The sequence below is a fragment of the Rhipicephalus microplus genome, unplaced genomic scaffold (assembly GCF_043290135.1).
Source record: "Rhipicephalus microplus isolate Deutch F79 unplaced genomic scaffold, USDA_Rmic scaffold_45, whole genome shotgun sequence".
In the NCBI taxonomy this organism is placed as follows: Eukaryota; Metazoa; Arthropoda; class Arachnida; order Ixodida; family Ixodidae; genus Rhipicephalus; species Rhipicephalus microplus.
The window spans coordinates 555608-579907 of record NW_027464618.1 but is presented as its reverse complement, the minus strand read 5'-3'; the positions used below and the strand labels follow the sequence as shown (position 1 = coordinate 579907).

The following is a 24300-nucleotide window of genomic DNA, read 5'->3' as shown; positions in this document are numbered from 1 at the left end:
GTTTTCGCTTCACAGCGTTGGCTGCACTCACGACCGTGGCTGCGCTAGACCAAACCACGTGACCTAACCAGCCGTTCACAAAATCAGCATGGCGGTGAAGGCGTCTGCGGTGACTGGCATCGGTCCAAATCGCAAACTGCCCGTGCAGCACGATGATGCTTGACGGCCTCAACGAGAAGGCGTTCATCGAGAGCCTGGTTTGAATGCTTCGGATTACGATCGCCAAAAACACTGGAATTAGGTGGTTCAGCCGCAACGAGTCGGCACGCCCCAACATGTCTCGCGTGCAGCCAGCTGAATCCGCCGGTGCCGATGCGCTCGCTCGTGTCGTTTCTGCGGGCTTATCTCCAGAAACAGCGTTTCAAAAGGTGCGTGCTCTTTCTTTCACTACTTTGCGTGAATAACTAGAATTCGGTAAGAAATGTAGTGCTCGGAAAGGATGCAAAATCGAATTTATTCTCAAGGTAGCGGCGGCAGTTGCGGCGTCAGGTACAGAACGAATATGAACATTTTCGGCGCATGCAATTGTGGTTTTTCTGCCACTCTGGCGTTTTCGTTTTCACTTCACTTCTCAGTGTGAGTGTGCTCTAAAGGAACCAATTACAGCGCATGACAAACATTTGCAACTTCGCTCGAACTTGATGAAATTCGAATATGTTTGCTACGGTCGAATGGGAATGCGGCCGTCGAGTCGGCTGTCACCATCGAACTACGGCCGTTACTGACGGGATTTTTCGGGTGACTTAGAAAAGTGTAGGGCCCCTTTGAAAGATATTTATTTTCTGTGTGACAAATGTTTTTCCTTCCTTCACTCCGCAACCTTCGCACTTACACCATTTGCGCTCTTCGGTCAACGTCACCCCACATCTCGAAATGGCAAGGGTGAAAGAACCAATGCGCGCTCGGGGTGATGTTTTGTTTGCTGCCACGGCGGCAGCAGTTCTTTATATTTACGTTGTCTCAGCATTAAATTCTGCAATATCTGGGTTGTCTCGCCATTTTACACGTGATCCCGATATTGTTTTCTGTCAGGACATAAATTAGCTCTCTGACCTCTTGCCGCAGCGAGCTGCCAGAAGTTCGAAAATAGAAGAGTGTCTGTACGCCTTCATTTTTTTTCTTAAATGGATGTTTTTTGCTCTTGCCCTTTATTATAGGTTTGTCAGCCGCAACTTTCACTAAATTCAGATTGTACGCTTCTTTGATCATGTGTTTTTTTTCGAGTACGTATCAACCAGATTCTATATACTATATTTTAGTCAATATTAGTATCTGTTTCAAGTCAAAGCATAATAATACAATTTATTAAGCAGTGTTGCACGCATAGCCACGCATAAGAACTTAATTTTAGTCTGAACTTTGTCCGTTACGGTTATTAAATTTCCTTGATTCACAGCCGACAGAACATTGCGAGGGAATGTTTGTGACTAAACTTTTAAAACAGTCACAGTTCGTAATTACTTGTCGCTCTTTTTTGTGTTATGAACGGACAGGCATCAGTGTTATATTTCTTATCACAAAGAAACCCTCTAGCAAGAGGTCACTTACTCTGTATATGATCCTTGCAGAAAAACTGTGGTGTTCCAGCTGGCTTCGCTGCGTGCCAGAAAGCCTCCTGGCAGAGCATAACGTGGAAAATAAAAAAAAATGGCTCAGTGAACGAACTGCAGTAAAAGACTGCAACTCCTAAGCTATAGCGATTCAACTATTATACAATGTCCGTGCTTCCTGCGTTTTTTTCTGTTCAAAATTTAAGAAGAATGAGGAATAGGTATCCCATTGTATTGTCGTAAAACAGCCATTCGGGCTAGTCGGTAGCGGTTCATTATGAAAGGTGGATGTGGGATGCTTGTATTGTTCTTCTTTTCTCTAGTCCCTGTTTCGCACTGCGCCACACTTTTATCTTTCGTATGGTATCAAAATGTTCCAAGATAAACATATAATTTCTTTTCTTTTGGACCTATTATGTATTTCTCGTATACAGGCAAGTAACAGACCTTAAAGCCTGCATGAAAATAAATGGAAAGAACCTGCTCTAAGTGGCAAAGCATGCACAATTTAGCCACAAATGATTTGTACAATGTACACGTTCTAGACATTTTTCATAGACCGGAAACGTATTAAACATTTTCTCCCGTAATTTGTTGTAACCAGTGAATACCAAAAATATTTTGAGGTAAACTTGTTTTTGGCGAATGGGAGCCTTCGTAACTTCACGTGATATTGTCAGAGTGATGTGATTGAGAAACTGTGTTTTCAGAGTATCGTTTGTTATTTTGATGCCACATTTGGCTTACATATTAAAGGAAGGTCTACGAATCAGATTTTCGAAACACAATAAGCATTTTTTCTGCCATACGTTCCTCGACAAAGTCTTCGTTGTTTTTCAATTTGAAACATACGTTCACATTTTTGCTCGTACAACCATTTTCCACAATCCGTGCAGATATTGCCAACTTTTTGTAAATCTTTCATGAATCACAGCTTGTGTCATGTGCCTCAATATTTCACATTTTTTCTTTACACGTATTCTTACCAGTTAGTGCACCCGTCATCTTTTCTCCTTGTCTCTTGCATCATCACCGTCATCACCAGCCTGACTACGTTCACTGCAGGACAAAGGCCTCTCCCATGTTCCGCAACGCATGCATGTCTCTTACATATGACAAGCCAGAATGGTTCAACTTTGGTAATAATTTGGGAAGTGGGGAAAGCAACAACTGCTAGAATGGTGTTTCATCGAAGAGCCACAAACAGCTATGTTGCATTTTCATGTCCCCACAAGTTTCCAAGAAATGCATACCAATAAGACAATATTAAAATCATTAACGAACGTTCATTCATGCCCTAAATATAATTCACACCCTCATAGAATAGGAAATATTTCAGAGTTGTTCAGACAGCACCGATCACATATTGTCAGTACGCGATTGTCAGCCTTTCCCCGCCCGAGTGAAGCAGGAAATTTAGTTTGTCTTGTACTTACTGTGTGTTCATTTTAACAACCACATTACCTTTAGCAAGACGAAAAGAATAGCTTGAATTCATTTTCGATAAAAAATGTGCTAAGCATACTGTGACAAAATGAAGAAGGCACCTGAACATATGGGCTAGCCCTTGTGTCTTATTCATGTTGTATTGGTTTAATGTGCTCATTTGGATAAAAAAATGAGCACCCTACCTGTTATTGTATGTGCTTAGCTAAGGCACTGATTTTTAGCATCATGTACTTGAGGAAAGCTGACTTATGCAGGGTAGCTGCCTACTGAGTATGCAGCACGTTTTTAAAATCTTGGCAATTTCGTGAAGAAAGACGGAGACAAACAGAAGCAAAATAATTATGAGCTTAATGAATAACAAATTTATATTTTTGAAAGAGCATTAGCTTAAAACGTCTTCCCACGGCATGATCTGGGGAAAATGACTCCTCATTGGACAAACGGTTTCCGATTAGGCCGACTTGCAGTACTGCCTTTTCGGATTAAAGAAAACATCTCTTTCTTCTTCAACGAATGCTGAAGAGTGTGTGTAGCTGAAAGCAATTCTTTCCACCGAGAACGAACTTTCACTATGTTGTTGCCAACTACGTAAGACTCGGCATAATTTGCAGTCACAAACACTCGCACACGTCATGCTCTTTCATGCACAAAGACGCACAGAAAGCTATGCAGAGGTGGCCGCCATTTTCACTTTACCATTTTCAGGATGTTCATCTTTGAGCTCCAGTGGCTGCTGGGAAGTGATATTTCCGCTGTTTGATACCACCTGGGCAATGAACAAGCTCATCAAGAGTGCACTGAACTGGCACTCATTGGTACAAATCATTTTTAAACATTTACAGCGGAACCTTCTATGAGATAACTCTGGTAACGCGTAGTTGTCCGCCACCACCGATGTCCTTAACCACATAGCCCAAAATTAGAAAAAAGTAGCCCCAAAGACACAGTAAGGCTCGAAACCCGGTTCCGTTGGGTGCCAGCACAGTATTCTATCACCGAGCTTCGCTGGTGCTTGTGTGACTTGTTCGCAAACTTGCCTTAGGCAGGCTTGATGTCGGGAAAGCAATAGCGTTAATTCGACTTATAAAGTGTTTTAAAACAGCGATAGAACAGAGTCGTCGCACAATGCAAATAGCGTAATGAGTGAGCCATCCGATGCTCCAACCCATTACAACAGGTTGTTCTTGTTCCCCTATTAACTGTGGTGCATACCCATTTCAGCCTTCATTCCTCATCGTCGTCAGCCACTGCATGAACAATTAGCACCAAATTCCTTGCAAGTGTTTAGCGCATACCACGCTTCTCAGAAGAATGACGAAAAATAGCATAGCAAATGCCGGCCTACTACCCGAAAATTTATTAATAATTTCTTAGTGGGTATCAAATAAGTGTGCTTGCAGCAGTTAAGCAGAGAGTGTTTTGAAAAGGCTCTAACATTTTGTCAAAATAATCCCGCCAAGTCAAAACAAAATAATCCTATTTCCCTAGCCTGGATAATCTTAAGGTAGTGACTTATATTAACCACCCGCTTCCTGGCCGATCCCTCTTAGTAGGTAAGAGCCACGAAAAAAGATCAGGCAATCAAATAAGTGTGCTTGGCGCAGTTAACCAGCCAGTGTTTTGAAAAGGCTCTAACATTGTGTTAAAATAATCCCATCAAGTCAAAACAAAGTAATCCTATTTTCCTAGCCTGGATAATCCTAAGGTAGTGACTTATATTAACCGCCCGCTTCTTGGCCGATCCTCTTAGTGGTTGAGAGCCACGAAAAAAGAGCAAGCAAGCAAGCAAGCAAGCAAGCAAGCAAGCAAGCAAGCAGGCAAGCAGGCAAGCAAGCAGGCAAGCAAGCAGGCAAGCAAGCAGGCAAGCAAGCAGGCAAGCAAGCAGGCAAGCAAACAGGCAAGCAAGCAGGCAGACAAGCAGGCAGGCAAGCAGGCAGGCAAGCAAGCAGGCAAGCAAGCAGGCAAGCAAGCAGGCAAGCAAGCAGGCAAGCAAGCAGGCAAGCAAGCAGGCAAGCAAGCAGGCAAGCAAGCAGGCCATTGTGACAGATTATGCAGCAAGATACGCCATTGCACAAGCAATGCCGACCCGCTGTGCAGCAGATGTCGTGGACTTTCTACTCCCCGATGTTACTCTACACCACAGCACCCTTCCACAGTTACTAACGGATCGTGGCCGTTACTTATTGTGAAAGGTCGACGATGGCCCTTTCCGCTTTTGAGCTTCTGAACACAAGATTGCTACCGCATACCACCATCAAAGGAAGGGGTTCACTGAGCGACTAAACCACACTCCTAACTGACATGCTGGCCATGTACGTTTCTGACAATCCCCATCACTTTGTCCACCGCTTTACTGTACCATCATTTTGCTTACAATTCGTCCTGTCACGAAACCGCTCGTTTTTCCCCATTCTTTTTTTTGTATGGCTGGGGCCCTGTCTTGCCGTTCGACACATTTCTACCATCTGGTGTTATATTCTCAACGACCAATTACGCCCACGATGCAATCGGCCGTCCATGCCCGAGAGGTCGCTCGTCAAGACCTCGCAATGTCGCAACCTTCTCAAAAGCGACGCTACGATCATCAGCACCAAGACACAATTGCCTCTTGGTTCTCTTGTACTGCTCTGGACGCCCTCGTGCCGTGTTAGCTCGGCAGAAAAACTGTTCTCTTGTCATTCTCGTCCGTACAAGACCTTACGCCAATTTTGTGACATGGTATACGAAATAGCACCAGCTGACGTGTTTTTGCTACGTCACGTCAATAGTGACGTTCATGTCGCCAGGCTCATGCCATATATACTTTGCCTTAACTAATGCTCCATGATTTGTACCCGGATGGAGCTACGCTTGCCGGGAGAATGATGTTGCACTAAAAAGAACGAGAAAGCTCGCTTACATCGGAGGAAATTGACCTGACTGATCACCACCTGCACAATCACTACAAGTACTGTCAAAACACTAACTCTGCACTCGTGTGCATGTTTTTTTCCTGCAACAATATGGCTACTTCATCTGCTATTTCCAAATGTTCCATGCGTATGCTGCATGTAGTTTCAGCTTTAAAACCTGTCTATTCTTACGGCAGTGTAATTGTGACCCTTGTCACAATTACAATACTCGGTCACGTCAACAAAGCATGCATTTCTCTCTCTGCCAAAAAACAAAGCGAAGCCTCCGCTTTGGCCTTTCGTCGGCCTCTGTTGTAGTCGAGGTGCACGTGTCCATGAATATTAGCCACTGCAACGGTGTTTCGAATTTTCGTTGAGATATAAATTTTCTGGCCATGCTGGTGGTAAATTGTGCCAAGTTTGTTCATAACTTGTTTTCTTATGGTAGTGGTTGACACGCATTCAAGCTGCGAAATGCATTGTGCTTTGGCTATTTCTTTTAAGGCGTTGTGAATACCCAGCTTGGTCAAAAGCTAGATGAAATTTTTTGACTGTGCAGAAAGTGTCTTCATTGCAGGGGTTATCATGATATATTATTGTGATACTAGATGTACCTGAAATTTGTTACATGTACTTAAGATCTTGAATGTCCCAGAGCTACTTCTCAATGATAGACAATAAACTCAAGTATATTTACATTGCTTAGCCGGCTCTTGTTCAGATGTTGCCTCTTGCTTTCACTTTGTAGATCAAAGTTTCTGGCTGGGCTAAAATAGTTTTCATTTTGTGGTCTCATGTGATACATTCTGTGATGCTTGTTGTACCTGAAATTTTACAAAGATGCTTTGGAAACCTTGAGTGCCCCAGCGGAGCAGTGACTTTAGTAATGAAATATGTCAAACAAAATAAAACCAAATATTTTTTCACCAGGTTTATGTTACAATTTCATGTACACTTTGCGACTTTGAGTGAGCAATGAGTCTCTACTCCTAGGCCTTGATTTTTCTACTCCAGACTATTGTATGCTATTTCAAAACATCGACACTGGGTGAAATACTGAACAATCCTTCATTTTCACACAGCTGCAGAAACCTGCATAAGGTATACACATCTTTCAGCACCAAACAGATATACATCTATGCAACTGCAAACATCCCATCAAATTATAAGTCAATGTAACCACAAATCCTAAAAATGCATAACCTAAAAAGCACAAAGTATTTTAAGGGCCTTTTTATGTGTGTTGGGTATGCGTGAACAAGAAAGATATGCTGAAACAGACACAACAGAAGTCTTCAAAGTCGTGTACGAAGTCCCATCAGAGGCACTCAACAAGCATACTTAAGCGTGCCATCGGTGTGAAACTCTGCATGGTGCGTAATTTTGATTGGGTGTCTCATTTTTGGCACTCGTTATTTTGCAGACTTAGCACAAGCAACCTTTGCAAAATATTTTACCATTATTGCGCAGCTATGTGCATCAAAATGGATATATATATCTGCATATTTTGCAAAACGGGCATAAAAGTTTGCTCTAAATACATTTAAGGTGTGTTGCAAATAAATAAAAATGGGTTTAGAGCACGAGCATCGGCAGAAGGTGCTGCTACAGGCAGTTGCTTTCACTCCTTCCACATAGCAAGGTGTGTGGCTCTCATCCCCGTATTTTCATTACATTGTGGTTCATAAAAAAATTGGAGATTTTTAGGTGTGGAGCGACCCGATAACACCACCATGATTACCTTGTCATGTGCATACAGACACACACACACATGTAGTTCACCAAACTTAATCGCGGCCTTCAACAGACCATCTTTCAATAGACTAATGGGAAAACGCAGACATGAGTAGCTGTTAGGTTCTGTTGGCACAACGAGCAAGTTTTGTTATTTTTGGAATGTCAGATGCGTCTTCTGAACACTCCTTGAAGAACTGACACCACTAGAGAACAACTGCACTTAAACCAGAACACAGAACACCTAAAAAGACTGAGGATAACAGTGTAGAAATAATCACCCCTTCATCTGAAGATAAGTCATGAAGAAAGGCATAAGCTACATGCCTAGTGTCAGACAGTTGTGCACTACTTTGTTTTTAACACACTGTTATTTGCAGAGAGAAGGGATGACACAGGAGGTGATCTCATCAAGGTAAATTATAAAGAAGATGCCTAAAGCGAAGCACAGCAGCCAATAAAGGGTACCTTAGCCATTGGTGTGTAGCGGCTCAATGATTTGTCATATCGGGCAACCTCCCAAAGATCGGGCTATAGGTGCCAGCACCGCACCCGCGCAAGTGTGGATAGGCGGTCGACGGCGCATATACAAATACTCGCAGCCGCGCTTCGTTCAGTGGCTCAGGGGCTGACACTATACTGCATTTACCACATATACGCACATGTTCTCGCACCAGTAATAACATAAAAATATTATATGAGAGTTCAGCAGAAACCTTTCATCGATTGATTACGTGCATGACAGTGCTACAACAAAAGCCTGATTAATGAGACAAGCATGTTTTTTTTCTTTAAGACAAAATTATAACTGCCTTCAGTCAGTCACTAACAATGCCACATAAACGCTGAAGACAATGTAACAAAGACGAAATTTTCAGTTAAGTTACACGACATTACATATAAGGCATGCCGTCTGAATTATTTCCAATGTCTGGCTTCTTTAAAGCATTCTTAAATCTAAGCACACGGTTGCACGCGGTAACTCTGTTTTCAGTACAGTCTAAGTACCGTTGTGTCACTGTTTATGTGGTAGTAATATTCCTAAGTAGCGATACCACGGCCAGATAAACACAACTAAGGCTCCTAGCATGATCAATAAACTACAGTGCTGTAATTGTACACCTACCAACAGCACCCAAATCTATGGCCTAGAGCCTGTTTTTTTTTTTGCTGCCGAGTCTCTATAGTAACACGCTGCATTTATACACTATTTATTAGTCCTCATGTTTGGGAGGATGCCCAGAGCAATTTGTGATATGCTTGAAACAGAAAGCGGCACCCACTCTGAAATTATTTTGGTGAAAGAAGGGTGCAACGACAATAAACGGCACTTTGGAAAGTTGCACTCGCTGATCTTATTACAACGCATAAGCATCCGAAAGATAAAATGCTCTCGTACGTCGTTATAGGCATAGGTAAAACAGTTACACTCGCACTGACATGACTGGACAAACCACACTTTGAAAATTTCCAAGACGTACGCGCACATAGAAGCATGACGTGGCTAGCAGAAGACGCACGAAGCAATCCACCAGGCGACGACTTTGCTCGATCTCGCGGCCAATAGATTTCTGTTGGACTCCAGCAGAATCTGAGCTCTGGCACAGAGCCCGACTGCTTACACTAGTCCAACTGCTTAGACTAGTCCGACTGCTTACACTGTCCAAAGTAATATTCGAGGTGAGACATTACTTTGGACAACACACTTGAGATCACGGAGCTGTGGCGGTTGAATATCGTCTCCAGGTCACAAAGTCGATTTGGAGAAGTGAGGCGCCGCAGTGTCATACACAAAGCCTCGCAATCTGACACTCAGACGCGCTGCGCACTCATCACTTGGCCGGGAATGAGCAGGCCAACGATCAGGTCGTCCAAATCACCTTTGTGGAACCTGAAGTTACGATAAAAGGTGGTTCCATTGATAGCGTCGATATCCAACACGCCGCTCTCGTGAAGGTTCCTCCGCGGCTGTAGCAGATCCATAATCAGTAGATCGTCGATGTACTTCCACGGTAGATTTTGAGCCAGGAATGGAACTTGGAGCACACTCTTTGCCATATCGACGACCGCTTCTTTGCGAATGCGGCTAGCCGCTGACCGTTCAACCAGAGAGGCTTAGCCAGAGAGGCTTAAAGAATTATGCGGTGGCTCCTTATAGCCTTCTGCGCGCAGCCAACTGTAATGGGTTTGGTGATTATATAGCACTAAAAGACTTGATAATTTTACATGTTAAAAGTTATTATATTTGTGCCGCAGCGCTGGTTAAGTTTTATTTAAAAGAAAACGAATATGTCTGCATCCATGATCATCATCATTGGCGTACGTAAACGTTTACGTACGAACGTAAAGGTTCCCGTATGTGTAGCAAAACGCTGCTAAAACTCGGGCGCCGGTAACACGGTAAACGTAAACCGGTAACACGGTAACGTAAAGAAGTATACGTACAAGCTAAAACTCCCTATTGTTCTTGGCTCGGCGTTGGCGTTTCACAGCGGCGTCTCGAGCAATGATTTCTGAAGCAGACGCATGGCTGTATGATAGAACACCCACTTGCCACACAAACTACTCGGCTTTGATTCCACTTAGACACAAAATTTTTATTTTATTGCATCTTTCTCAAGTTTCGAGTCACGCACAAGACGATTTTTGGCTCACAACTAACGACTACGACGCTGACGCCAGCATTTACGCGAAACAAGTTCGTTAACGCTGTCGCGTTAATAGACCTATTGTAGACGTGTTTTGGCATCTCTTTATCACGCAGCGAATGGTCAGTTTTCTTTTTCCCGCTTGGACACCGGATGGGAAGACTTCAAGGACCGCCGAAAATGAGCTCAGGGCAGCAAATTATCCACACATTCATGAATGGGGTTGTTCAGATGTTCGCAGTGAAATAAAAACATGATCACTCACCAGCGCGCAGTATCTGCCCGGCCCTAGTAAATGTCGTGAATAAGACGCCGTCACGTTGGCACTCTGCATTAAAAAATGCAAGAGTTTACCACAAAAGTTTGTCATCCTGTGAAAACATGGTTAGCAAAGCTGTCTTCTGTGCGAGACAAGCAAAACCAAATCTCCGTTCTTGGACAAATACATGACTGCGATTTTATTTGTAGAAATTCCAACTAATAATCAACAATGTATAGAGATAGCGAAATATTTCAGAAGCTCACAAAATGGCATTTGAATCACACAAAAGCAGCTACATATAACGAATGCAAACATCTAGAAACTTAAACCAACGCGGCAACAAATAAAGCGCACATATCGCACTCCATTTAAGAGTAAATTTTTCTGCTCTTGTCTTATTCTCTGAGAACACTTCATGTGCTATACTATGCCGATCTTAAATGCTAGACTTTTTATCTTTTTACGTTGAGTGCCATGACCTTATATATAAAGAAGTTTTAGTTTGACACACAATTTATTTTTGTCAACAAAAAATCTGAACCTGAAGAAACCTTCGAGAAACTTTGCGCAACTACAAGCACGCCTGTTTCATGCTGATAGAAAAATGACGACTGAACCACCTGCTATTTTTTAAGACTAATATTTTATTCCTATTAGGAAAATTTCCCTTTAGTGAAAATTACTTTTGTAAACAAACATGGTATTTCTTTTGTGCAACATTTTCACACACTGTCGAGCGAAATGTTGCCAAGGAGCAGTGTTTTGAACAAAAACAAAAAAAGCTCTTTCTATACCTACGGTTGGTGGAAATCTTATCCGATGAGAAAATGACAGGAATACGTGATAGTGCACAAAAGTAGACACAAGGCATGAATAAAGGAACAGTGGTAAATGAACATAATGTGTGAATGATAAAGAATGAACATGATTATACACAACTTAAGTTCATGCAATTAGAACACTTCACTTTTCAAAAGTTCAAAATGTACGCAGAGAGAACCGTTATGATTGCGTTGCAACGCCTAAACAACATATGTACTTCAGCGGTGCATTGAGCCAAAGGCCCTTCGAACACAATGCACTTTGTAAAACGTCACATGCCTGTCGACGCACGATGCTTAAAAACTGCAACCATGTCATGGACAGAATCCCAAACCATTGCGGCGGAAAAAAAGTATATTTTCTTTATCTTCACACCATAACACGAAAGATAGATGGGATATGGCAAAAATATAGCTATTGTAAACTATTAGCGATAAAACTTCAATGGAATGATTTCACTTCTTAATATAAAGCTTGGCGCTTCCCTGCGCAGAAGTCGTGATAATAAAAAAGTGAAAATTATTAAAAAAGAAAACTGAAGGAGAGGGTTATTCCAAAAGTTTAGGAGTTGGTGATTCTCAGGAATGTCCATGCATGATAATATTGTCACTGTCTATGTTTCGTTTCACACTACACTGTACGAGCTAGCGAGACTTCTTCGAGTAAAAATTTACATTTGACTTTCTTTTTTAAATATGATAGTATATCTTGGGATACTTGAACGCAAATATTTTGGCCTGTCTGTGTGTGACACGACTACATGATTAAGCCACTCGGCTCAGGTTGAAGCATTTGCTGAACGCCCAGTCATCTTGATGCGGTGGTGGCGTTCATACTTGTGATCGTTGTCAATAAAAAAAGCAGCTATAACGCATATCTGAGACACAGCATCAATACAGAAGTATTAGGTTGTGTTGCTTTACTGAACACTACATAGAAACGTAATTCTAAAGTCCCCAGTATTTCTGAGACTGCTCTGAAAATACGACGCTATGCATGAAAGAGCGGGCGTTTCTTACGCTTCACTGAAGATGCGACGCTGCGCACCAAGAAGCGCTTTGCAGACGACATGGGTCTGCAACCTGGCGGTGGTCCTTGGTTTTGTACAATCTCCTGTTTCCGGACATTAGGGCCAGATGGCGTCCTTATCACAGTCAGGCTTTTTCGGGGGCAGTCACCAGGTATTTATTAGTTTGTGCGTGTGTGTGTGTGAGTGTTTAATTTTTTGTTGTTTTTTTGCCACCCCGAGGGAGAGGTGCACATGCATTGAAAACGCAAATTTTTGTAGGAGAGCTTAGACTTTCTCTTTTTCGTAGGGCATGGCTCGAATTTTGTAATTATCGAGTGAGACAAGTCATAGGGACAATTCGTGTCGGAAAGACATGGTTAAAAAGACTGTAAAGTGTTCAGGATTTGGGGTGGCTTTGAAAGTGGACCCAAGTGAAGTGGAGAGAGAAGAGGCTGACGCGAAGTGTAGGCAATGTGAGGTCGAGGAAAAAATGGAGAAAATGATGGTTGCCCAGAGTGACCCACCGATGAGAATCGCCGAACTCGAGATTGCGTTGGCGACAGAGCAAGAGAAAATGGGGGCTATTGGAGAAAGGCTGAAGTCCGCCGAGGAAGCACTAGCCAAGGTGAACAGAGAAGTGGCCTACGGAGAGAACAGTAAGCAACCGGCAACCAGAATGGCGGAGAAGAAAGAGCAAGCAAGTTCGAAAAAAACAGGTTCAGCCGGTTCAATTGTCGCAAGGCCCAGCTTTAGCGAAGTAGTGGTAGGGCTGGGAGGGGAGAAAGCAGCCGGCGTCACAGGTACAAGTAACCCCCAGGTGCAGGACACTCCAGCTGAAAAGTCAAAGCATGTGATAATCGCCGGGGACTCGAATTTAAATAGATGCACAGAAGCCATCAAAGAGAGGGTAAGAGGTGACAAGAGGGTTGCAGTAGGGGCGTTCCCAGGACGCAAGCTGGAAGCAGCCATGAATCAAGCGAGCGCAAAGCTCAAAACGACAGCTGATAGACGAAACCTCGTGATAATTTTAGGCGGTTTAAACGATGTCCTAAATGAAGATGCAGCAGGACTAGCAGCCACACTGGCGAAAGGCAGTGTGGCTGCTAGTCCACACTGCCTTTCGGCAGTCGATGACATGCGCGCCACTTCTCCTAAGGTACAGGTAGTGATATGCACGATACCGGAGGTACCAGTCCGTGATAGCAACCTGCAAAGAGCGGTTGTCAACGCAAACCAAGAGATATGGCGGATGAATCGAGAGGATGGCTTTGAGGTGGTGGAAATAAACAGAGAGGTGCGTAGGTGGGGTGGTTTCAACGAGACAGAATTGACTTCGATGGGCGGCTAGGTCATGAGGTGGGTTGGTGACTTGCAGGACGAGCAGTAGCTTTCTTGGGGGGCAAGCGGGCCCTTCGGGGTGCAGGATAGCTAGTAATGAGGAAAACAACCAGGGAGACTCTTTGATAGGTGGTATGAATAGATACGATTCCAAAGTGGCACCAATATCTAAGGTAGGTAGAGTCCGGGGCATAAATAGACGTAGCCACGAGCGCCGAGCCAATTCAGACATAGTGTATATTACCATGCAGGGTGATAGGAACAGGCTGAAATGGGAAGGGATAGAAGAACAGCAAAGGGAATAGAGGCCGATGGTATACAGTTTTGTAGAAACACATCCCAGGGACAAGGAACAACCTCCGAATACTCCGGACTACGCGTGGGAATATTGTAATAGAACAGAAGGCAGCAGAAAGGGGGGTGGTATTGGGGCGTTCATTCATAAAAGTACAGACTGGCAAAGGGCCAAGCAGGAGTGCAAGGAACATTTATGGCTAGACGGAAAAGTGGCAGGTCAAATGACACTCCTTGCTTTCGTGTACTTGTGGACGGGAGCAAAGGCCAGTGAGGAAAACCAGGCAATGGTAGAGTGTATATCAAAGGACCTTCAGGAGTTAGGAAAAGAGTGCGAGATAATTACACTAGGAGACATGAATGCGCACATAGAAGATATAGATGGGTATACCGACCCGACAGGCAAAATGATCATGGATATGTGTGAAAGGCTTGATTTGATCATTTGCAACAGTACCGAGAAGTGTGAAGGGCAAATAACATGGGAGGTAGGAAGGCTGCAGTCGACGATAAATTATGCACTGATGTCACATAGGATGTATGATAAGCTCAGGGGAATGCACATAGATGAACGTGGCTCCAGAAGTCTGGGTAGTGATCACAAACGTAACAAGCTAAGCTCTGGAAAAGCAGTGAAAGTGGGAAGGAGACAAGATGAGCAACTACAGGAAAACTTTTATCCAGAAAGGCAAATTGAAATAGCCACTAAACAAATTGAGAAAGTAATCACGGAGGATAATAAGACAGTGTGGACATACACGAATCTAATTAGACTCTTTGAGCTAGAGCTTGCTAAGACGCGTGACAAATTACCCCAGAAAAGAAGACACAAACCCAAAAGTTGGTGGGATGAGGAAGTTAAGAGAGCCATAGCAAAACGTTAGGAAGCCTCTAGAGAACACAGACATGCTAAGCAGCGGGGTGAACCGACGGATGATGTTGAAAGAAAATGGGAAACCTTTCTAAGCTGTAGAAGGGAGGTATCCCTTCTGATCAATGAAAAGATTAGAAGAAAGGGAGTTCAGTGGCTGGCAGAAGTACATAAAAAAGATAGAAAGGCAGCTGCGAAATTTTGGAACCATCTAAACTCCCTAAGAAATGAGACGAGCCTAGAGCAGAGTTTTATAACTACAGCCCAAGGTGCTAGGCTAGAAGGGGATGAAGCTATTTAATATATAAGAACAAGGGTGACGGAAAAGTGTCAACAAAGAAGTGCTTTATGCACCACAAAAGACAAGGATAGATCAAGTGGCACAATGGCTTCATTTTCACAACGAGAGTGGGAAAGGGCTGAGAAAAGGGTTCCTAGTAGTACATCAACAGGCCCAGATGGCATTCCAATTATGCTATTAAAGACATTAGGTCCGAAGTCTAAGCAGGCTTTGAGAGAGGCAGTGAACAAAATAATAATCGGCGGAGAAGTTTCCGATGGATGGAAACTTAGCAGGGTGAGCATGATTTATAAAGGAAAGGGGACAAAGCTGACATAAACCAACTACCGTCCTATAACAGGGACATCTGTGATCCACAGGCTGGCGATGCATATTATAAAGAAAAGACTGCAGGCATGGATAGAGGATAAGGGGGTGCTGGGGAAACTGCAGAATGGGTTTCGGAAACACAGGAAGTCGGAAGACAATCTGTTCTCACTGACGCAGTGCATTGAAATAGCAGAAAAAGAACGCAGGCCCCTGTGACTAGCATTTTCGGATATCAAGGGAGCGTACGATAGCGTGGTTCAAGAGGAATTGTTGAGAATACTGGACACACTAGGCGTGGAAGATGAAGTCACTAATCTAATAAAGGATATCTATAAAGGTAGCAAGGTAGTTATAAAGTGGAAAAAACAAGTATCCAAGCCTAAAAAGGTAAAACGGGGGCTTAGGCAGAGGTGTACTGTGTCACCCTTGTTATTGATGATGTACCTTCAAGGATTAGAGGCCAAATTAGAGGAAAGTGGACTTGGCTTCAACCTCTTCTTCGTCAAACAAGGAAAACTGACTGAACAGGCACTACCAGCACTGATGTGCGCAGATGATATAGTGCTGATGGTCGACAACAAGGTAGATTTGCAAAGATTTATGGACATCTGCGGTAATGAGGGAGATAGGTTAGATTTCAGATTCAGTAAGGAAAAATCAGCAGTCATAATTTTTAATGACAATGAGGGTAGTGAGCTTAGAATACAGGAGGTCACGCTAGAGATAACAGATAAATACAAATATCTGGGCGTATGGATAAGAAGGGAACACGAAACATACGTGGCGACTAAAGGTAACAGGAATGCAGCGGTAATGAAAAACAGGGCATTGTGGAATTACAATAGGTATGATGTTGTGAGAGGAATATGGAAAGGGGTCATGATTCGTGGTCTGACGTTCGCCAATGCAGTCTTGTGCATGAGATCAGAAGCTCAAGCAAGATTAGAAATGAACGGCAACGGGGAATAGGTAGGCTTGCCTTAGTAGCTCATGGCAATACGCCAAATCAGGGAGTACAAGGTGATATGGGATGGACATCATTTGAGGGCAGAGAAGCTAGCAGCAAGATAAAATTTGAGAAGCGATTCAGAGAAATGGGGGAGGAGCGTTGGGCAAGGAAGGTTTTTTGCTACTTGTACATGAAGAATGTCGATACAGAATGGAGGAAGTGAAGCACAAAATTGACTGGTAAATACTTAGAAAACAGCAGGGGGGTCAAACCAAAAAGAATTATTGGTTAAGAAGAAGGTGAAGCAAGCTGAGATCGACATGTGGAGATTTTGCATGATTAAGAAGTCCGCACTTGAGATCTATTGAACTTTTAAGCAGTAAATTGCCAAGAAAAGGATCTATGATAATACTCGGGGTAGTTCTCAGCTGCTTGAGGCCAAGACGGGAGTGTTGCGAACCAAGACATATCGGGCAAAATACGAAGGGGTAGACATGGTATGCAGTGCTTGCAGAGAGGAAGAAGAAACTGCCGAACACTTGATAATGTTCTGTAAAGGGATTCACCCTATAGTTCAGGATGATGGCGTAGAGTTCTTCAAAGCACTGGGGTTTAGGGACAGGGAGGGCAAGATAGACTTTAAGCGGGTAGAAATTACTAGAACGAGGTTATATGATTGGTGGCTAAAGTCAAGGCATGAGTGAAAATTGAACCCTTCAGTGGAAAGTACGAATTCTCAACCTTACTATTTAAAGGAAAAAAATAAATCTAGTTGTTGGTTCATTAAGTATTACGGCTTGGTGGCGCTGGCCACCGCCCGATCTAAAGGCTACAGTCATATCCATTCATTCATTCATCGTCAGAGTGTGTACAAGGAGACGATAACTTCAATAGCACGTCACACACCGCTTGTTTCATCAAATGGCTTGAAACTTAGTGCGCACATTTGTGCAGGCCTCCTCAGTGGACAACTGCCTATCATTTACATTCAATATGCTGCGTATTGGTGGAGATGACCTCTTTATAGGATGCACTACCGTACTCGACGATTGTTCGATGTGACGCATTCCAAGATCAACGTGAAAAGTATTTTTTCTTCACTCGAAACAAACACATCCAAACAACAAACTGTGCATGCGTTTTGGATCTAAAAAGCGAATTATTTTCCTGCAAGTACTGACGCTGACTGGGAACAGAATAATTAGATAAGTGACACACTCATTAACACTAACCTCCAAAACTCACAGGGAACAACACTTCCCTTCATTTGCTTACTTAGAATGTAGGACTGAGTGCCTTATAATCATGCCACATGAACTGGACGTGTTTCTCAAAGCGCATTTTAATTCGTGACTGAAGAGTTATCTCAAGAAGACCCTTCAGACGGAAAACTATCGTCTTTCGATGACTTTTGCAGCAAGGCATGCAGATACGCGGCTGAATTTTTAGGTTAAGTAATACATGAAGATGTTACTACACAAAGAACAAACACCATTGTATGGTTCTTAATATATTGTGCTGGGTCATTTTCTACTTGATTTTCCTTGGTTTGTGGTATTTGATTTGCAGAAGGTTTCGATGCTTAACACGCTGGCTCGCACTTGTCTTGCACGAGAATTTACAACCACGAAAACCAACCACGATATAAGCGTAGTTCAAATTTCGCTGACAAAACTCCTGCACAGCTTCAGCAACATATTAAACCTCATGTGTGACACAGGCGTGTCAGATGAGCCACTGCAAAGAGATCTGGGCAACACTGCCGAAAACCAGTCAGACTTAACCTCTCTCGTGTTGCGGCAAAGAACATGCTGTAGGAATATGCACTGTTTCGTGACACAAAGGATCATTTAATCAAGTGATCGCCTACAGAAGAGTAACCCCAGCGGCCAGGAATTAAGCAGAGTGAAAGAAAGATGACAAGGGTAGGAAAAGGCGGGTATGAAACTCTGGTGCGCAGTCAAGGTGAAACAGTTATTAAAGTGCCCGTAAACCACCCAGAGGTCGAAATGCAGCTGTTGTGGGGAAATTGTGCACGAGTGTACGACGAACACGCAACCACGAGAATTTTTCGAAACGGTGCTGTAATAGTGGAGTTAGACGCGTTTGATTATCGAAACCGTGAGGACCACAGCTTTTGCTCTTTCCTGCGCTTCCCTCCGCCGGCATCCTGTCACACGCCGCTTTTCACTCTCACCGAACGCTCCTCCCGATCTCACGTGGCATACGTCATCGCTGACGCACTGCTTCAAACACCGTCTACTTCCGGTCGCCACGACTTTAACCGTCGACTCTGTCAGTCGCGTGCTTGTTGGCGAACCGTGGCTGCCGTAAAGGTGCCGGTATGGAACCTAGCTGCGATGCGCACATGCCTTCAAAGGATTGTCAACGTGATGGACCCGTACGGGGACACGCCGTGCCCCGTACCTGACGCGCACGCAGGCAACACGACGAACAAGCAGCGGGGAGAGCTGCTTGCAGACTGACCGGAAGTCGTACGCTCTTGCTCGACAGCATATTTGGCATATATGACTGGGTGCGTCAGAGATGTGGCAGGGCGCGTCACGCGGAGTCCCGAAGGCTCGGAAAGGAGGAAGGATTGTTTCTTGGTATTTGCAGCACGCCGGCGGCTCGTAGCGCTGCCACGTGCAGGAGCGTTGATCGCGACGCAATTCTGAACAACATGCGCGTGTCTACTTGAAATGCTTGAAAAATATTGGAGGTGGTTTACGGGCCTTTAAGGTGGCATCCACCAGAGGATCTGCATCTCCATTTGCGCCCACAAGACCCCTTCACTGTTAGATGACATAGCTTAGCTAAAAACTGTTAAGCATGGTACAAGAGGAAAAAACCCTGTCTGTTCGTGGCGACACTAGTCACCGAGTTCCAGCGGAAGTAGATGGCCCAACCTGATGGACTTATAATTAACGTTTCTGTTCTGGTATTTCAAAAACATATCAAAACACTTCATGGAGACTTGCACTACAGCTAGATAGTGCTTCTCATTTCAAACAGCACAGTCAACCGTTTGATAAGATTATTTTCACGCCACTCACTTGGATCACAAGCTCTTGTTCTACAGTTGCAGCTTCTGTGTCCATACAACCGGTGCCGTCCGAAGGAAGCCGTACCAGAAACATAATTGAGTTTGCTGGTGCATTGACAATGTCAACCACTAAGTTGTCTTCCTCGTATGTCGTCAACACCACTCCCAAGGCTGCACAGCAACCCAGCAGGGTCACTAGGAATGTACCACGTAGTAGCATGCCGCTGCAAAACAAACGACACCATCTTCCTCAATCCACAAACAAAGACAGATTAGTTACCGGTCAAATTGTTGATATTGTCCACATAGTAAAAGCTTCTGAATTCAAACTTCCTGGGACCAGGAGAAAAAGTAATTATTAATCAAATGCCGCATTCTCAGAAGTAGGAGAATATCAATAAACTTCTATTCCACCAATTCTAATAAACACAGCATTGCGACCATGTTTTACGTCCTATGTCAAAACCAAAGTTCTGAGCACCACATGGGCTCCTGTATAAACATGATTGTTGAAGACACAACGACTGCCAATGCACACTCATGTATCGCGACTACCTAGTTCTGAAAGCACACGATGAAATTTAGTCCGCCACTTGTAGCAGCTTTGACTGCATTCGCTGTTGACACGATCATGAACGCAGCCATGGTAGCATGACTCTATCTAAATTAAACCACCCGGAAGGAGCTACATCGAAAAAATGTGGACGCATATATGGCTAGTGTCCAACAACTTGGCTGAAAATGTCACATTACCACTCATTCATAAAGCAAGCGAAACAAAAAATATAACTACTCTGTAACAAGGCTGATTCCGAGTGACCCGTGCTGCGGTTAGGCGAGCACTTGTTGATTATAGCACCCACCTCGAGATGGAGGTCCGCTTCCAGAATACGTATCCTGACCGAGAGTGCTCGCTCTTCTACAAATAAAGCACAACTTGGCGCAGCTTCTACGCTCCTAATTCACTCATCAAACAGCAATCGCTCGTTGTTCGCCAGAGATAACACTTGCGAAAAAAAAACACGATTATCAGGTGTGCCGGAAAGCGCACCGGCTCTTTGCAGCAATGCCACTAGTGGAACTAATTAAAAAAAAATCTAACCGCTTTATGAGTTTTTCGTCATTGATCGAAGTCTATCGTGTGACTGCGCGTGAAAAGAGCGCGTGGATTTCTTCCGGGGCCCGCACTGTGTGAGCTACAGAAGCGAAGCGAATCCAGAAAACAGGTTCGTTCGCGTTACCAGTCCTCTGTCGTATAACGCTGATACGGCGTCGCTATCGCAAAGCCGCGGCGGCAACAAAGCTCTTATCACAATCGCGCCCGTTCTTTTTTTTTTTCGTGCATCCACGCAACTACTCATATACGAAACGACAAAAATGTCTCATATCGGACCTCACTCGATGGACAATCCCTGCTAAAAGGGAAAGAAGTGCCCTGATAAAAACTCGTAATGTTAACCTCAACAACCTGCAATTCCAAATAATGGTGCTTGTTGGTGCGTATTCATTCCAAAAGCGGCAAGGCATGCAAACACGCGCACAAGAATAAAGTTAATTTGATTGATATGTGGGGTTTAACGTCCGAAAACCACCATAAGATTATGAGAGACGCCGTAGTGGACGGCTTCGGAAATTTCGACCACCTGGGGTTCTTTAACGTGCACCCAAATCTGAGCACACGGTCCTACATTTCCGCCTCCATCGGAAATGCAGCCGCCACAGCCGGGATTCAATCCCGTGAACAAGAATAAAGTTAGTACACCACAAAGGCCTTATTTCCTTCCATTCTTTCCGGGTTTTCATGCCATGTCTCTGTTGGATCCAAGAGAGGGGAGCCGCCCTTTCCATGCGAGATATCTGCGTCGTACGCCCGAGACACACCGTGCGGAGCTTGGCAGAGTATGACGCAGTTTCACAAGTATCGCTGCATCGCAACACCTTTCGCTACTCTCATTAAAAGGTAGTGCTACTTACTAACTTTTTGGGTAGTAAACTGCTGTCACAACATGCAATATTCAAGTAGTAACTGCAGGTAGTAGACCAGAACCAACCAGAGGTAGTAAATGTCCCTGGTCTATTACCCACAGTGTTGCTTCAAATCTACTACCTGCACGTAATACTTGGGTATTGAATGTTGTGACAGCACTTTACTACCTCAAAGTTGGTGAGTATCCTATCTTTCTTTTAATAGTGTAAAGATGCCGCGTTGACGCTATAGGTTAGCACGCAAACTTGCTTAAGTCTGCCGTGGTAGGGTAGCGGCTGGGTTCTTCGGCTGCTTACCCGAAGGTATCTGCTTCGATGCCGGCCGCGGTGGTACCATTTCGGTGGAGGCGAATCGGTATGAGGCTCATTTACTAGGCGATGTAAAGTTTACGTTACAGAACACATGTCGTCGTGACTTCCGGAGCCCACCACTAGGGCGCGTCGCATAATCATACTCTGGTTTCGGGACATAAAACCCCAAATCTAATATTGATTGACATGTGGGGTTTAACGTCCCAAAACCACTATATGATTATGAGAGACGCCGTAGTGGAGGGCTCCGGAAATTTAGACCACCTGGGGTTCTTTAACGTGCACCCAAATCTGAGCACACGGGCCTACAACATTTCCGCCTCCATCGGAAATGCAGCCGCCGCAGCCGGGATTCGAACCCGCGCCCTGCGGGTCAGCAGCCAAGTACCTTAGCCACTAGACCACCGCGGCGGGGCCCAAATCTAATATTATTCAATGAGCGTTGAAAAACCTCTTCGATGCAGACGCGCGGGCACCAGCACCCTTCACAATATCAACTCCTTTGGAAAACCTTGCGAAGTTGCGACATCTTTGTGTGGCCAACGCGTAGAGCCAAAGCGCACACTTTCTTTTTTTTTTTTTTACTGCGCTGGTGCACGTTGTACACGAACACAATGTTCTTGACGTCACATTGGCCTCGAGGATATACCGTGGCGCCACCTACGTGAATACGTCACTCATAGGATGTCGGGTTGACTGTCTGCTGAAACACCGCATTTCCTGCGCCTTGCTGTGGACACCACGCATGCTTCCCTTTGTTTTGAAGTTCAGTGCTTAAAGAAGCGGTAATACCCCATAATACGGGCAAGCAAACTACGTATTGGTGGCCCCGGTAGCACTCTCGTGTCTAATTTGCATCGTAAAATGGCGACTAAGAACCGGTGCAACCATGGGGGACGATGCAAGTGGTGTCGCGAACGCAAAGCTGTCATATTCTACAACTACGCATCTTATCTGTGTCGTCAAAACGATCGTAGCGCTGGCCTCTCTAGTGGAGGCCCTAACGGCCAATAGCTTCAAAGAATGCTCACTCGAATTCTTTTCACGTTGAAGCACTGTTTCATTATGACTGAATAAACTTGTTCGGGGAGGTGTTCCTTTTTGGTGTTTCTTGTCTCTCAAGAATTGCTGAGCAGCTGGGTCCGAACAAGTGCAAATTAAGTTTGCGAGTGTTTTCGCTGATCTTCAAAAAGGATTAACGTACCGCGTGCTCGCATTCACGTGGACTTGTACAGCTGGTAAACGCGGTTTAAGCAGGTTTGCCAACAGCACTGTAATTACCCACTCTTAGGGAATTTTGACATTTACGGCAGCGTTGCGTAGTAAGGCGGGAATGCAATATTCTTATCAGAAGTGGCGCATAATTTTCATTTACAAAAAAAAAAACACAGGTTGTCCTGCGAAAAATGCCGTCAATCGACGTCGCATCTTAGGTCACGTCACATCTCAAAGTCTGTCGCCACCTTGACATACGAGATCAATCGCGTGTGGAAAACGGGTGACTCATCGAGCATCAGATCATCGATAGCAACACCATAGACGTCCGGAGTATAGTGGCTCTGGACCTTGAAAAGGCCTTCGATTATATTTTGTTTAGGCACGTTCTCTATTCCATTTCACACATGGACCTTGGGTGCAAGTTGCATGGGTTCGTCGCTTCGTTCCTTCGGGACAGACGCGCCACCGTCAAGGTTGGCGGGGTTGCGCCTGATCCCCTTGAGCTGGGGGTGAGGCGTGCTCCTCAGCTAGAAGCCTGTAATCTCATCGCTTCTCTTCGTCACAATTTGCGGCCTCTACACCCGTCTCTTTAAAGTGAACGGCGTTAATCACGCTCTCTCCATCGAAGACATCATGGTGTGGTTTGACGGTGGCAGTGAAAGTAGAGCCGACGAATCGCTGCAGGTGACCCTGAGCTGCACGGAGGAATTCTTGCAGGCCACAGGGCTCTGGTTATCCTTGTCTAAGTTCAAAGGAATTTTCTGTTGCCCTACCAGAAAGTGGCGCATTCTGAAAGGACAGGTTCCTATAGGAAGGTCGATATGTAATGCCCATGTTGGGCTTTTAAGGTAATAAAATGAAAATGAAATGAAAATGAAAAGAGAGGTGGTGCGTGCTGGACACGTAGACGCAAGAGGCCATCATGGTCTCACTAATCCCGAATAACGTGCCTCCACAGCGCAATGTTGGATGACGAAAGGCCAAGGTGGCCGTACTTCTCAAATCCGTCGCCGGCGATCGTCAGTCCGTCACGTTCGTCGACGCCGCCCCAGTGTGGTTCGTCGGACCAGTTCGTGGCGGCCATCGTAGATTACGGGGGCAACCTCCTTAACGCCACTTCGGTGTGGGTCTCGTCTCCGGTGCTAGCGGAGCAGAGTGGGGGGAGGCGCGCAAGAGCTCCGACCTCGCCGCTCATCTACAGGCTGTCCAGAGGGCCCACGACGCGGCGGTCAGGCACCACTTGCCCGTTCCGACGTGGTAGCTGCCTGCGACGGCTCCTTCACATAAGGGGACTCTCCTAGTCGCCCCTCA

General features: G+C 44.7%; 1 protein-coding gene across 3 annotated transcripts in view; it reads right to left on the bottom strand.

The window, feature by feature from the left end:
• Positions 1-20637, bottom strand: part of LOC142787119 (uncharacterized) — a 70748-nt gene extending 50111 nt beyond the window's left edge. Inside the window, exons 1-5 of one of the 3 annotated variants that reach the window (XM_075884726.1) lie at positions 20337-20637; positions 19484-19697; positions 10538-10600; positions 3696-3765; positions 1549-1615 (exon numbers count right to left, since the gene is read on the bottom strand). In XM_075884726.1, the coding sequence (XP_075740841.1) occupies positions 1549-1615; positions 3696-3765; positions 10538-10600; positions 19484-19693 (410 nt within the window). In that variant the 5' untranslated portion in view covers positions 19694-19697; positions 20337-20637. Of the gene's footprint in view, positions 1-1548; positions 1616-3695; positions 3766-6587; positions 6949-10537; positions 10601-19483; positions 19698-20336 lie in introns of those variants that run through there. The other 2 variants (XM_075884728.1, XM_075884727.1) reach the window with 2 other exon arrangements.
• Between the last annotated feature and the right edge of the window lie 3663 nt (positions 20638-24300).